The following is a 15,452-nucleotide window of genomic DNA, read 5'->3' as shown; positions in this document are numbered from 1 at the left end:
AAATGAATTCTGGTTCTCGTCATACGTACAAAAGAGGACAACGAAATAAGTGTTGGCGTGCAGCCATCCATTGTAAAAGTTTATTTAAAAAAAAAAAAAATAGGTGAAGCTTGATTGCACCGACCAATTTGCATGTAGAATTGGAACACTTCCACATAGCTCCCAGAAAAAAAAAAGTCAATCCAAGAAGCATTCTTGCAAAGTAGAAGACCTTGAAGGGCGCAAGTGCTTCGGTGCAAAAGCCTCGACGACGAGAGCAGTGACGATGTACGGCATCAAAGTACGTCACCCGCTGTCCCTCAGCGAGGCGTCAGTCGCCCACGTCGCTGTCCTGGTCGCCGATGAGCCACAGGAAGTGGAAGCTGAGCGCCAGCAGAGCCGTGCCCAGCAGGTCGCCCAGCGCCGTCAGGTAGGGGATGGAGAAGCTGTCGGGGTCTTTGCCGCTGCGCCACATGGAGTGCACCATCCAGTCGGCGATGCACAACAACAGCAACACCTGCCAAAGGACACACAAAGGCTGCCATGGGCAAGTTTTTCCACGCAGCTTTGACACCAGGGCAAATTTTCACAATTGCGATTTTTCATGAAAATCTGTTGCCGTGGCGACGAGCAATTTGCCATGAAAACAATGTTGCTTTTGAGAGTCTCAAGATGCAGGAAAACTCACAAAACTCTGCACAAGCATCAGGCCTGGCAAGACAACCTCATAATCACGCGCACATCGTTCTAAATTCGACTTGGTTTGATGCTGATTAATACTTTTCTCGAGTTTTTGACAATTTTGTTTGCGAAATACACATGGAAAATGACCACATTTTTGTTGCGCCATTAAACATCTTAGAGTCACTTCATCGTGGTCAGGGCTGCATTTATTAAGCCAAACTATTTCACGCTACTTCAGACACGAAAAATAAAACAGAAAATGTGACTTTTCCTTGTCTGGTTTGACAAAACAAACAGAAGCCATCACAAAAGCAGAGCAAAATATGCCTGTTCGAAATTCTTAAACCATAAATAAGGCTTTCATTGTCAAAAATCACTTTCAAACGTTTTTATGGCCGAGGATAAAAGGAGTCACGTTCGCCGTTTAAGAATGTTTGTCGTACTTTTTGTACGAGGGTCAAGATAAGAAAGACTTAAAATAAGAGAGCTTTGATTCGATTTGTCATATTTATGCAAATTGGAGATTTCAAGGTGCATCCAGAATCCAAAATAAAATGGCGGCAGCAATTTCGGATTTGGTGGAATTTTGCCGGCGACATAAATTGGTTCCATTTGGGGGGTGGGGGGTTGCTGGCGGTCCTCTTGGAAGCGGAGGAGGTTTGTGGCTTATCCAGGTCACCGGTTTTGACAGAAGTGAGGATGAGGACGTTGAAGGGGTCTGCGCCGAGACACCAGTGGGGGGTCCGCGTCTGTCTCAACCTGGCCCGCTCTGCCCGGAGGGATGGCTACATCGATGTGACGCGAGACGTGCCAAGATAAAATATAATGAGCGTTTTAGGGCGGAGGGAGGAGGGGGGGGGTTATCTGAAATCAAAGACGCACTGAAGCAGATATGCCAAAATGATGAGGACGGATTAAAAAAAAAAATGTCATCTGCATCAGTTGGGAGTCTGGAGGGAAAATACAAGATGCTCCACCATGGAAAAAAGGCACGTTTCACACCAGCGGGTTCCAGAAATGATTGATGATAGAGGAGAGTAACTGCGCTAACAAAAATAAATAAATAAATAAAAATAAATAAATAAATAGCCATCATAATCAGGGGATTTGACCAAAGTCAAAATGAGCCGGTAATAATTCAATTTAGCTTTGGGATTTTTCTAATTCATTTTTTTAAACGCATTTAAAAGAATAGTAGCAGTAAGTCTGATCATCTCACGTTATCAAGAGCACGCGAGTCGATTATTGGGAAATACTTGACCATCAATTTGAAATGGGAACGTTTCAAAGCAGCTTCATCTCAATTCGAACCTGACGCGCGCCTCAACGTGTCTTCTTACTAAGCACATTTTTTTTTTTTTATCTTCGTCTCAGTCACTATTTTATGCATTTGTAATGCTGCAACGTGCAAACACGAATATTTAGTCAGAATCGGCATCGAGAAGAGTTTGTGATGAGTGCAATCAAAAGTCAACAAGCAGTGGCTTGAATTTGAACGCATTCCAAAGAGCGGAACGGGAAATCTTCTCGCTATTTTGCCGAGGAACAGCTTTTCCGTCGCCGTCCTCTTTTCATTTGAGGTGTGAATATCCATTCGGCCCCAGTCGGCTATTCGATTTGACCCGGCGTTTCTCATCAGGCTCGGCGCAGCTCCTTCCTTATCAAATATCCACACATCGTGCCTTCATTGGCCCTCGCCGACTTCATTTTTGGGGCTGCATTTCAATAAGATGAGTCGCTCGTACGCTCGCCGGCCGCTCGTGACTCGGACGACATCATTTGAGCGAGGGTTGCTCACAGTTTCGTTGACCGTTTCTCTCGATTATCATTTAATTAGAACCTTTTATGGCTTGTTGTGGAAATGAGCAGAATCTAATATCACAAGCTCATTCGTTTATTGAGATGCCGTGGAATTGCGGATGGGTTTGTCCGCTTTGACATTCATATCGTCCCAATCTAATGGTGGCGTTTGCGGAAAAATATGCCGGCTTGGCTGGACGCCGGAAGACGGGAATTTGCATGCCCATTAGAATACTTGAAGGTGAGTCTGCAGGAGGCAAAGCGGGAGTCGAGGGTGGACGAACGAGAGGCAGGGTCCACCTTGGACTTTGTACAGACAAACATTCCCAATTGAGTCGTAGTTGAGTCAAAAGAATATAAGCTTCGTTCTATCCGTGCCTTCGAGAGTTCAAACGGTTTCAACTAGTTTTGATAGCCCAGCTATGGCGTTTTTCATTGTTAGCACCGAGCTAGCGGAATTACACGGTTGCTTTAAGTCCACAATCTGTTTTGCGTGTAGCTGACAGTAAACTCGTAGTGCCAATTAAAAAAATAAAATAAATTCGCTTTATTGTGTTTTATTGATGGTCAAACGGAGAAGATGCATGAAGCTGAAGACGCGATGGAAAGACGGACAGAACACACACAACTTGGGTGTCTGAAGCATTGTGCGCATTGAAACTGCCGTGGATTTATGAGGTTGCGTTCAAAGTGTCAGGTCCCGCGGCCTTTAGTTTAACGGCTACCTTGATGTTTTACTGTACATTCGTAAAACCGCAGCCCGGAGGCTGTTGACTTCCGCCACCTTCTGCAAATGCGATGCGACAAAACGGATGATGGGCAGCAAAAGCTCGACTTTTCAATCAGACAACTTTCATTTCATTTGAATCAATTTCATGATTGGAGCCATTAATGAATGCATACACAAAAAAAAATAAATGTCAAACTGACTCACCATTGATGACGGGGGTGTACACCACAATTCCAGCCAGATTGGGGTCAGACACCGTTTTATCCAGGATGAGCCCTCCGATGCTGCAGACGACAACATAATTTGCACCTGGATGATGATGAAAAGTAATTGGCACCAACGTCGCGCCACTCCATCTGAACGCCGCTCAAAGGACGCAAGGCAATCAGATGACTGGAGCGCTCACACATGGGGCTGATAACAGAAATATTATTGCTCCTAGAACGCGCGCTTTGTTATAAATGCGCAAAAAGTCGGAAATGGGCTGAAAAGAAAAGAGTTTGTCGCCCATGCAGTCGGGCATCCATTCGCTTTTCCAGCTCGTCTATTAAAAGATGGTTTAAATTGTACACGGGGGGGATATAAATAAACACAGTCGCGTTTATAAAGCTTGGGGGACTCCGAGAGCATCCGTGCGGCTGCAATTTCTTTCGAGGGTGAGTCATCACGCAAACCAGACGGTATTCCAGGAGCTGGAAAAAAAAAAAACATATGTCCACCCGTTCCCTTTTGAAGCGCCGGAGACAAATACCTGCTGATGACCATGGCCGTGATGACCGGCTCCCATCCGGAGTAGAGAAGGGTGCGGCTGGCCGGGTGCTTGGAGGAGATGACCATCCACAGAGGCGTCAGACACATGAAGAAGGCACAGACCAGGGAGGAAACGTACGGGTAGGAATCTGGGGGGGAGGAAGCGGAGATGTCGTCATCAAGTCGGCCGAGAGCTGAACTTTCGGGCGCTCAAAGACGTTTTATGCTCACGCGTGGTCATTAAGCTGAAGCAACACAAAGAAAGTTTTGTTTCAACCAACAAGACGAGTATTTTGATTTTGAAGCATAATTGGGTTGAACACCTGCTTAAAGCCGCCACCAGCTGGTTTCCACGTGCATCTGTTTCGCTCCAATACGAAAGAACTCTGATAGGAAAACAGGGCACGATTTTATCTGCATGGTGGCAACGCGAGAGAACAGAAAAGGGGCTCACTGTTCCACCTCACTGACTTGCACGTTTAATGAGACACAGATATAGATGTAGAGCGATAGATATACATGGTATAGATAGATATAGACAGATAATAAATATAAACATATATATATATATATATATATATATATATATATTTGAAAAAAAATATATATATATATATATATTTTAATATATATATATATTTAAAAAACAAAAAAAAATTATATATATATATATATATATTTTAAAAAAAAATTATATATATATATATATTTAAAAAAAAAAGAATATATATATATATATTTTTTTTTAATATATATATATTTAAAAAAAAAAAAATTATATATATATATATATTTAAAAAAAAATGTATATATATATATATTTAAAAAAAAAAATAAAAATATATATATAATGTCATTCACATTAGGACTAAAGAATTACATGCTGCAAGTCATAATATACCTCCCTCCAGACAGGGACCCTGATGACCCACATCCGGCCGGGTAAGGGAAACCGTTTCATCAAGTTGTCCTTCATGGAGCGTTGGAACGTCACTCTGAATAGTAAGTTATGACATACACGAAGATTACATACAGTACATGTTGACACAATTCCACACTTGGATATCATTTCAGGTTGAAAAGCAACAAAAGATGCAAGACGCACAACTTATTGCATGTGATCAATGACATGATGAATTGGATGACCTGCGATTGGCTGGCAAGCGGTCCAAGGCGGACTTCCACTGCATCCAGTCGGCTCAGACAGGCTGCAGCTCACCTGTGACCTTGAGGACAAAAGCTATCAATATTTTAAAGAGTTACATTAATGGATGAATGCAGTATATGCCATTTACTGGATGAACCAAACATGTGACACGTCATAATAATTTTCATATCCAGTCACAAATATGAGAGCGACTAAACAAATGCGAAACCCAATTTGTACTTATTTTATTCAAAACAGCACTAACAAACCACAATATCGAAACAATATGTTTCACAACAATCCAACCACAATCCATTTGTTTGTCACCTTTTGCCCCGCCCGACAATTTCCATGATCCCGATCGATCTCATTTCCGCGGAGGGTCCAATACTGTACACTTTGAAACAATGTCATCTACCGTTCATTTTTCAATGCAAACTTCTGTCGGAATAAGTGAACTGTTTCATCACTACTTTACAAAATGTGTTCATCTGTGCATAAATAGCAAAGTAAAGGCATAAATACTGTATCAAACCCCATCGTCAACTGCGCTCTTGAAAGAAAAACCTTCCTTCGATGTGTTTTGAAGATTTCAGCAAGACAGCAAACGCTGTCTGTAATTCAGTCTAATAATAGACATCGTTAGGGTGGGGTTGGAGGAGGGTGGGCAGATGGCTTGGTTTTTATGCAGACGGAGTTAAGAATAGGGACAAAAGCAGCCAAAACAAAAGTTCATTATTTCTATTTGAGGATTTGGGATGTTTTCCTAAGCTGGATGTCCTTTTTCAGCGCAGGGCAGAAGACGGGAGCATGCAGACAGGCGGCCTCTATAATGGGCCGGTCACAGGCTAAGCGCTAAGAGGGGCCCTTTGTGGCTCCGTCTGCGGGGTGGGGGGGGGCAAATGAATGTCTGAGTCAGGAAGGCCGGGGAGGAAAAAAAAAAAAAGTGGCAAGGTCGCGCCTCGGCTTTACGAGTGCTGAGTAAGACGGTATCAGCACATCGGCGTGAGCGCTGGAAAACCAGCTGAGGGGGCGGGAAATATTTGCGGGGAGTCATGCTGAGCAGACTGCCATTGTTGCTGCGGGGGGGGGGGGGGGCACCGAAACCGAAGGACCGCAGGGGAAAAAAAAAAAAAAAAAACACACGTCCGTGTCCGATTAGAAAAAAAAATGCAGTAAATCGCTTCCATACGGTCCGATTTTAAAGCTACATGAGGCTCTTTGAAGGCTTTCTATTTACAATCTTTTTTAGTTTCAAGTCAGGGCGCCATCACCAATGTTGGAGTGGACGTTCGCTTCCTGCAGATACTCACTCATTCGAGCACCTCGCCCGTATGGCGAAAACATTCAAATAAGCAATTTTCAACTCCTCTTCATATTTTAAAGCCGTAAACTACCGTGCAGATTATGCAATTTGTATCGTCTGCTCTTTATGTAAACGCTCTTTATTTTTTTCTGGCATTGCATGTTTAGGGCGCGTAGGAGGAAAAAGATCAGACGGAGGGGGGCAGAATATGAAGAGAAAATAGTCAGATTACACCGATTAAGTTGCATTGTTGAGACTAACTTTTTCCGTCTTTTCAACTTTTCTCTTTCGAAAAAAAGTTGAGAAACACACAAATGTGAACGCAACAGCAGTCATCGCCTCTTACAGCCACACTTGAAATAAATACAATTATATGGAGGAAGTCAAAACATTACAAGAAAAAAGGTGTAATATTATGCAAAGTCATATTTTTAAAAAATAAAATAAAAGTAAGGCCACACTGAAAAGTAAAAATGTACTTAAAAGAAAAATGTGAAAATTGGCTCCAGAAATTAGTTTTTAAAAAAAAATCGGGGAGGAAAAGTCAGGACATAAAAGTTAAATTTTTAAAAAAATTTTTTTTAAAAAGACATTCCATTCGCGTGGACGTAAACATCGGACAAAACGCAAGCCTATTTCCAAATTCTTTGCATGTCCTCATCTGTCGCTGTGTAGCACTGTGGTGGTCCGATAAGTCAATTCGAAGAACATTCATTAAAATTCAAGAGAGCTCGCTCTGCACATAATTGCATGGGGAAAATAATTACGTCTGCTGTAAAGCAAAAAAAAAATTGAAAAATTGGCAGAAGCAATCCCCCAAATATCACTTTGACTTGGAAGTCAGAGTGGTTTGGAATAATTGGCCTGCCGATGTGTCCCCGTGTAATATTGCTTACGTAAGAGCATGTAATGCACTTCACAGTGTGATGGAGAGTGTCGTTCTCAAGCCGTGTGTGTGATGTGGAGGTCGATGGGACAAAAATCGGACAAACTTAACGCTTCACAACAGCTCCATCCAAGACAAAAAAAAAAAAAGAAGAAAATTAAATACTCTATTATTTCAGTCGACAAAGCAGTTTAAATAATTCTTGCCGTCTCGCAGCAATGCTTCCGAAGACAATAAAATAGTAAATAAGCACAAAGAACGTTGGCGCGAGTCGGTGGGCGGGCTTTCCGAGCTCCAGTGCCGCCTGCTCTCTTTGGGACGCGGCCGAGCGTTCGCGGGGCCGTCCTGTCGAACGTGGCCCCCGAAGTGTTGAGGGTGTCGCTCAAGTGCCAAGCGAGCAGGCCACTTATAGAACATCTTTCGGGAATTTTTTGCCGACTTTGGCGCCCCATCGCCATCCTTAAAGGCCAGGGGTGGAATGAGGCGTGTATTTGCTGCAAATTGGGGTGCCGGGTGCCAGCAAAGGTTTGTTTGAAACCTGCCGGGAGCATCGCTAGGACTCTTCAAGTCTCGTTCTTTCCACCTGGAAGACCCGCTTCACCCACATTCCATCCACACATGATCTGATTTGACATTCCAGCGTGCAAATAAGTGCACGTTCTGCGGTTGTTTGGTTCGAGCACGCCTGAAGAAACACTCCCCCTCAAGAGACCCTCGCGGGGCCCCTCCCCTAGACGAGCCGGAGGTAGCCGGGGGTGGAGTAGTTGAACATGAGGAAGTCCAGCTTGTAAAGTTGGTAGAGCTGGACTTGCTGCGGAGTGCTGATGTTGCTGAAGAACTGAGCCGTCATGGCGTCGGTGGTGCGGGTGGACTTGGCGTAGCTGGGGAAGCGAAGCGAGTCGGCGACGCCGGCCAGCCGCAGGACGTAGTTGGCGTCCTCCTCCAGGGTCTCGTACTTGCCCACCAGGTCGTAGTGGATGTGACACGGGTGGCACAGCTGGTAGACGGTCTGCCAGTGCTCGTTGAGCGGGCCGTCGCGCTGGGTGGCCGGGTCGGCCAGGTACTCTGCGAACTCCTTGAATTTGACGTCGGCGCCGTTGGCCAGGGCGTCCTGCGTGGCGTTCTTGCGGTAGCGCCGCACGATGCGCGTGCCGAAGCGCTTGTGGAAGGACGAGTTGTACTTGAGGGTGAACTTGTTGCGGTAGGCCGACACCAGCCGCTCGAAGGGCTCGCGGACGAACAGGAACTTCAGGTAGTTCTTCAGGCGGTGGTTGATCTCGGCGATGCTGTACTGGTTCAAGGTTTTCAGGTTGGACGGGATGTGGGCTTCATTGGACGGGATTTCCATCGGGTCGCTGCGGAAGACAGGTGTCAAGAACCGTAAGAGCCCATCCCGTATTTCATCTGCAAGTCATTCTGCACCCACCTGTATTTGCCTCGGCCCGTCAGAACCATCATGACGCGTTTCCAGTTGGTACAAGCCACCTTGGGGACGTAGCAGTAGATGAGCTCGTGGTCCTCGTCCACCACCAGGTGTTTGAGGTCACCGGGCGTGAGGACCCGGCGCTTGCGGCTGGACGCGCTGTAGACCCGACACGCGTCCGCCACCTGGTCCCGTCGGCTCTGGTGGAGGATGGCCGCTCCCGACAGCTCGGGCTGCGCCATGAAAGACGACATCAGTGGAAAGTTCGTCACAATACCATATAACGATAATTCGCGATTAACAAACTCATTTAACACTTTGCTCACGTTGTCAATCAAACCTGAGCTTTCTCGACGGCACTTGCGTTGCATTTCAAATTGCATCTTTGTTGCAATGAACGACTTACTTTTTTTTTTTTTGCGAGATGGCGCGCACGGGATTGCAAAATGGTATCAATCCGTTGCGATTCTCGCCAGCAGTCACTCAACGGGCCGTGACCGAGATTACGCCACGGAGAATAACGCAGGAAATTGAGTACAGATAATCGAGCGTTAAATACACTGCGAGCATTCAGCTGCTCCAGCGAGGCGGCGGACGATAAGACGGAGTTTTCTTTAAATTCCCGCACAGGGCCGTGCCCCGCTGTCTCCTGGAGGAATGTAAATGGATTGTAATGCCGCCTGCATATTTCCCATCGCCAACAAGCGCGGCCTTTCAGCGAGGCGACCGCGACCCGCAGCCGCTTCCACCAAGATCTGAAATAACTGCAAGTGGGGGACCACCGTCCGGCGAAACATGAACAGCGTGTTTGTATGACCCGCCTGAGAGACGGCCATTCATTGTGAGCGAGCAGGAGTGCAAAGCAAAACCAATTTCCATCTCATTTTTTGCCACCTTCTTAAATTCCGATGACAGCAGATGAGTGAGTTTCTCTGTGGTCACTGGTCAGTTCCGCAAACACACAAAAAAATTCAAATTACGCCACATTTGAATATGCTCACATGCCGAGTTAAAGATTTGACCAGATTGACTATTTTAGGCTCGTATCTCGACACTGGAGAGTCCGAATTCAAAGGAATTTGGGATTTCAAAGTCAATCAAATGATTGCGTCACTCCTCGTAGTAGCCTGGTGGGCAAGCGTTTAAATTGGTTAGTCATTATTCTTAAATGACAGATTTTCCAGAGAAACATGAGGCTGTCTTGGGAGATATAGTGCATTATTTATATTAAAAAAAAATTTTTTAAAAATCACACCCCAAATTCTAGAGAAGCAGTTTTGATTCTGGTTCTGAGCAGTCCATGTTTGCATCCATGCGTCCGTTTGAGCCGCGCGTGTCCAAGATTCTGATCCCAGATAATCCCTTTGCTAGCACAATGTGAATATCCTTAATAATGACTTTGATGAATTCATGTTTGGGCATTCAGACGCTTTTCCTCTGTTAATTCAATTAGCAAGCTGTGAGGATGCGCTAACGATCCCATCATTTGCATCATGTTTGCTAATTAATTAGTCAGATGCAAAGCAAAGATTGGCTACAACTTGCGCACACATTTGATTTAAAAAAAAAAATAAATAAAAAAAAAGACATCAGAAGCTCAAACGCACATTTCTCGGGCCCTGACGTCTTGTCTAAATCCCACTAAATCTGATTTAAACTGCTCCATTTTCTTCTCGCCTTTTCCTGTCATATCACATCAAACGACCCTGTTGAAAGCTTTATGCCGGGTGTGCGGGCTGATGGATTCGGAACATCTCGTTTTTCCCCTCCCTATTCACGCCACTGCAGAGGTATCAAAGGGTGTTGATGAAAATCTCCCTTTTTTCTTTTTTTTTTTCCACGCAGACACGTGAAGCTATAATTCACACAAAAAGGAGCAGCGAGAGCGGGGGCATCGGTCCCGGAAGGAGGGCAGACGGCGTAATTAACAAGCGAGGGGGAGGGAAATGCGGAGGGAATCTCCCCGCCGTCGTCGGATTATCTCTTCTCGCGCAGGATCTGTGAGAGCGTGACGGGTCGAAGGAAGCCTCGATGGAGGCCGCTGACCTTCGGCCGTGTCGGGTCGTTCCCACGAGGGAGCGGAAAACAATTGGCGCCAAATTTGCTTGCACGCCACCTCGCTAATTCAGCAGAGAACTGGCAAAGTGTCATAAAACAATCGAGCGATGGAGGCAGTTAAGCGCCATCCCATAATACCGTTTCATCCCTTATTGCTCTCTAAGCGGTCTCAAACCGGCGCTGGTTTCCCCCCCCGGTGCATCTTGATGTGATCAAACTCTTTTCGACTATTGATTTAGATGCCGTGAGAGCTTTTGTCCTCTGCGGAATTTTTTTTTTTTTGCTGCAAACCACTTCCAAGATACTGAAAAGTGCGAGCGATTGTGGTATAAGAAGTTCGTTTCTTTTTTTTTAAACACCATTTCCTTGTGTGTGTGAGCATTTTGGCTTCATTACACTAAATAGAGCAAGTTTATTTCTTATTTCCATATTATGCTTTATGGGTGGGTCTGGAACATCAACACACACACACACACACACACACTCAATAACTTGTTGATTTATTCCACACTTATCGCTTATCAGCAATACATATCCCCAAAACTCGAACAGCACGACAAAGGTCTGAAAAGACGGCGGCTCCAAATGTCACATTTTTTTAATTTCCTGGCGACGGCACATTTATTGCCCCCCTGAGCCGTGTTATGAATGTGAAATGCGCACGGCGCGGATGCATCGTGATAACCCGGGAAAGCTCCCGCATCCGCAGAAGATGGCGAGAAAGGCGGGAAATAAAGGCTTGACGTGGACAAACGTGAGACGATTTGGATCTCACAGGCGATACGACAAATGTTTCAGCGAGATGCGGCTCGCATGAAAAGATGCTTGTATAAAGTAGAACGAGAAGTTGTTAAGCACTTGGTGAACCCAAATTAGTCTGTAAAAATGTGGCAAACTTTGAGATTAAATACTTCAACTGTGAAATTATTCCAGTAGAAAAACACGTTTAGATTCCTCTTGACAGCAATCTGCTGATTTTTTTCCCACCTTCCGCTCTTGCTGATGAATATATTCCCATTGCCTTAATTCTAAGCAGGCTAAATGCAAGACTTCAACCTGATGGCTGCTTTAGGCGGCCGTCGTGGAATGTACGGCCGGGAATATATTCCCATTTTCCTCCTCACTAATCTGTGTCTCTCAATTAACCGAGTGCATCTTTATTTTGGAGTTTATCCAATCTCATTTGCCTTGAATTGCAGATGCGCTCGCAACCTGGCGCATCGCTGATACATCCGGCAGACGTTTTAATTGTTTCCCCCAGAGACTTAAACGCACCAAAATAGCTAATGGAGGGCACATTGTGTGCTCATCATGTTCGGCTGTAGATTTTCCATTTTGTGCAGGGGAGGATTTTAATATCAGGCGCTTAATATTGGTCGTTTCTGCTTCGCTATGAGTCAAAACAGCGGGCAAAAGGAAAAAGCAATTCATATATGCATCCGTGCCGCGATTCATCATTGATGGCTGCAGGGTAAAAAAAAAATGAATTGGTGAAATTTATCTTCCGAGTTCAATCCAGATCTTATTTCTATTCCACTGTAGTATCTGTGACGAGCCTGCTCTGGTAAGTGACGTGGGCGTCAGAGAGTGCCGTTAATCGTCTCTGTGCGCGAAACCCTGCCAAACGGCATATTTCACCTTCCGATATTGTCAAAACGTCCCGAGTCGGCAAGCATCCGGACTGCCCGTGCCATTCAACCCCCCCCGAAGAATGCGTTTATTTACCTTCATTTCGGCAGAGGAGCAACTTGTTCCACCCCGCCCCCCCCTTCCACCCCCGTTGATGTCCTGTTTCATATTCATGCGGCCCAACACAAACACAGACGTCTCCCGAGCCACTCGGCTTTGAGTGGAGTCGGGCCGGGAATGTAGTTTTCGGTTAATGAGCGTCGCGCGGAATTGTCAACGCGCGCTCTCCGTCTCCGTCACGACTCCAAACGGACTCGCTTCAAATTCAAACGCCGACGTCCTTCTCAGTGACAACTCGCTGACTCGCGTACGCACAATGCGGCTCGTCAACAAAGCCGACAACAGACGGCTCAACAAATAACGCTGCAATTTTATTTATTTATTTTATGGCCACTTCAGAAAAAACAGTCGCTAATTTACCACCAATCCAAATAAAGCTCGACTAACCGTGCTGCAAATTAAATTGATATATTCCGTCTCACTCACTCACTCGCGTACCACAATGACGAAAGTTGCCAATTACATTCAATCACCCCCCCTCGCCCTCGAGACATTCATGTCGTAGGAAAAAAACAAAAAAACAAGATGAAAGTTGCGTGTGAACATCTGTGGAGCGCAGCGCACTTGTGGACGTGGGCGCGGGGGGCCCGGCGTTGTTTGTACGCCGCATATAGGCGAGTGTCTCTCCGAGAGAAAATGGAGGATGTAATTACAGCAGGAGTATCAAAGAGTCGCTTCGCTTCGGAGCGAGGCTCGGTTACCTCTCGGGAAGCCAGCGGGAGGAATTAAAGACTTCCTTGGCATTCACTGGGCTGCTTTTGTCACATGGTAGGTTGAAGATGACCTTAGAGGATTTGGGAAGCTTTTCATTTCTTGCTATTCATCACGGCTGCTTTCTGTCACGTCAATGAAAAGAAGGTGAGTCATAATGTAATCATGTTGCCTGGCTCAGTCTTTTTTTTTTTTTTTTTTTTTTTTTTGCACCACCGACTACTTTCGAGTGAAGCGATATTTTGACGCCGCGCCATACTCGTTGAAATTTCCCCATTTCTATTCCAACATGCGACATAATGAGAGGATCCAATTTTCCAACATGGATTAGAGGTGCAGCTTGGTCCACTCTGGCTTTTTTTTTTATTTTTGGGGCAGAGGGGCGGCTGTTTAAAGGGAAACAGAAGCAGGCTACTAATTCCAACCCGAATGTAAAAGCTGATGTCACAATGTACAAATTTGGATCGCCAACGGCAAATTAAAGGGGACATTTGTGAGTCGTCCAAACAGGAGCGTCATTCAGGCTCACTGAAATTAAACGAAGCACATTCCCAGGAAATGAGGGTGTGGGCAAACTACGGCTCGGGGGCCACATGCGGTCCGTTAAACGTTGTAATCCGGCCCGCCAAATTTGAATAAAATTAAATGAATAAACCTTGTTAATTTTTTTTAAATACTGTGGTGTGTCAAACATATTTTGTTGTAATGCTTTTGTTCATTTTCATTTAAAATTAAATGTATTTTTTTTTTCTTTTCACCAAAAGACTCCATCCATCTGCTCCTGGTCCGGCCCCTGTGTCAAATTTTAGAACCCGTTGTTTGCCCACCCCTGTTATATAGTGTATAGACCAATCCCACCCATACGTGTTCGTAAATCTTGTGAAAAGTAAACTCAATCTGTCATTTTAGTGGTGCCGGCAATAGCCGTGAGCCATTCTGAGCCACGATGCGAACCCGCACCGAGACCTCGCATACATTTGCACATCATTTTCTCCGACCCACATTGTCGGCGCTGAATCAACATTTAATCGTGCCTACCCAGTAATAACGGCGTCTGCCCGTATACGACCTTTTTTTTTTCCCATTGCGAGAAAAGTGGGCTCACTGGGGAGAAGTAACATGACGCTTATAATAATGTCTGATAACCTTCCAAGCCACTTAGTTACTCGGAGCAAATAAACTAATTCTGATTGTAATTATGATCAATGAACTGGCCTCGGGATCATTTTGCCTTATTCTCATGTAAAACGGAATCATCTCCTTTGTAGTCCACAATATAACGATGCAATACGTTTACATTCAAATATCAGCTTTTAATAAGGTTAATTGGGTCACTAAATTTTCACCGACGACATTAATAATATCAGACAATGAATTATTCACATTCAAATCATTTTAATTCACCATGCACAGCTTAACATATTTTTTTTTCTCGTTTACCTCACCTCAGAAGGACCTGGCCCATCTGTCAGTCTAAAAAAAACAAAAAAAAGAAAAAGACTCAAACCTGGCCTTGGGGCACAAAAGTTTGACGTTATATGGGTGGAAACACTTGTATACTATCCTAATTGTGCAACTTTATTCCACTAATAAATTCCGTCTCTACATCAAATCTTTATCTTTCCCTCAACCCTGACCACTTGACGAGAAATTTTCTCCCTCTGGCGTCCTCCAAGTCAGTGATTCTCACAAAGACGTACGAGCGCACACACACACACACACACACACACACACACACACACACAGATATACCTCTCTCCTGACCTCAAGCGCCCGACTCAAGTTTACTCTGACTGCAGCCAAAGCCCCCCCTCCCCCCTGGCCCCCCCCTGTGCACACACAGAACCATATCAATGGGACTTCACATGAGCAAAGACGTGTGGAAAAAAACCCTGCGCAGAAAATGAAGCCGAGGGGAGCGCCCCTGCGCACCTCGTCTCATCTCCGCACAGTCACAATAAGACACCGGGTGCATTTTGATAAATGACCAGCGAAGGGGGGGGGCGTAGAAAAAAAAAAAAAAAAAAAAAAAGTAAGCTCCAGACTAAGACGGGTATTATGGAAAGGGCAGCAGGAGCGGCAAAGGACAGCGTCACGTGATAATGAAGCAGACGGTGACGCGACAAGAAAAGAGGATGCAATCCATCACTGTGATAGCATCACCTTGGGCTGTTTGCCCATCAGACACGACGGCAAACAACGGTCCAGTCCAACGTAAAATCAGTTACA

At 45.1% G+C, this 15,452-nt stretch overlaps 2 protein-coding genes across 4 annotated transcripts in view; both read right to left on the bottom strand.

Annotated features, from left to right (window-relative positions):
• Positions 1 to 50: 50 nt before the first annotated feature.
• LOC148341550 (uncharacterized) lies at positions 51 to 4,919 on the bottom strand. The gene is made up of 5 exons (XM_088287894.1): positions 4,876 to 4,919; positions 4,267 to 4,329; positions 3,945 to 4,092; positions 3,398 to 3,502; positions 51 to 496 (listed from the first exon to the last, which is right to left on the bottom strand). Exons 1-5 carry the CDS (start codon positions 4,917 to 4,919, stop codon positions 311 to 313), a joined length of 546 nt encoding a protein of 181 aa, XP_088144020.1. The 3' UTR covers positions 51 to 310.
• A 1,646-nt stretch (positions 4,920 to 6,565) lies between these two features.
• Positions 6,566 to 15,452, bottom strand: part of chst11 (carbohydrate (chondroitin 4) sulfotransferase 11) — a 36,972-nt gene continuing 28,085 nt past the window's right edge. For all 3 annotated transcript variants that reach the window (XM_088288983.1, XM_088288982.1, XM_088288984.1), the window contains exons 3-4: positions 8,709 to 8,938; positions 6,566 to 8,637 (exon numbers count right to left, since the gene is read on the bottom strand). In XM_088288983.1, coding sequence (XP_088145109.1) covers positions 8,013 to 8,637; positions 8,709 to 8,938 — 855 coding nt within the window. In that variant the 3' untranslated portion in view covers positions 6,566 to 8,012. The remainder of the gene's footprint in view (positions 8,638 to 8,708; positions 8,939 to 15,452) is intronic.

The sequence above is a fragment of the Idiotropiscis lumnitzeri genome, chromosome 2 (genome assembly GCF_059441095.1).
Source record: "Idiotropiscis lumnitzeri isolate Australia: NSW breed Sydney's pygmy pipehorse chromosome 2, RoL_Ilum_1.0, whole genome shotgun sequence".
NCBI classification, from domain to species: Eukaryota; Metazoa; Chordata; class Actinopteri; order Syngnathiformes; family Syngnathidae; genus Idiotropiscis; species Idiotropiscis lumnitzeri.
The sequence above is the reverse complement of the archived record's forward strand: the minus strand, read 5'-3'. Positions and strand labels throughout refer to the sequence as shown.

Bases quoted from the DNA above. Each gene is read 5' to 3' on its own strand.
- LOC148341550 (XM_088287894.1), bottom strand. From the start codon at position 4,919: ATGAAGGACAACTTGATGAAACGGTTTCCCTTACCCGGCCGGAT. The intron at 4,330-4,875 runs GTGGGTCATCAG...TTTTCCTATCAG, and splicing joins TTTCCCTTACCCGGCCGGAT to AGTTCTTTCGTATTGGAGCG. The intron at 3,503-3,944 runs GTATTTGTCTCC...ATCATCATCCAG, and splicing joins ACGGCCATGGTCATCAGCAG to GTGCAAATTATGTTGTCGTC.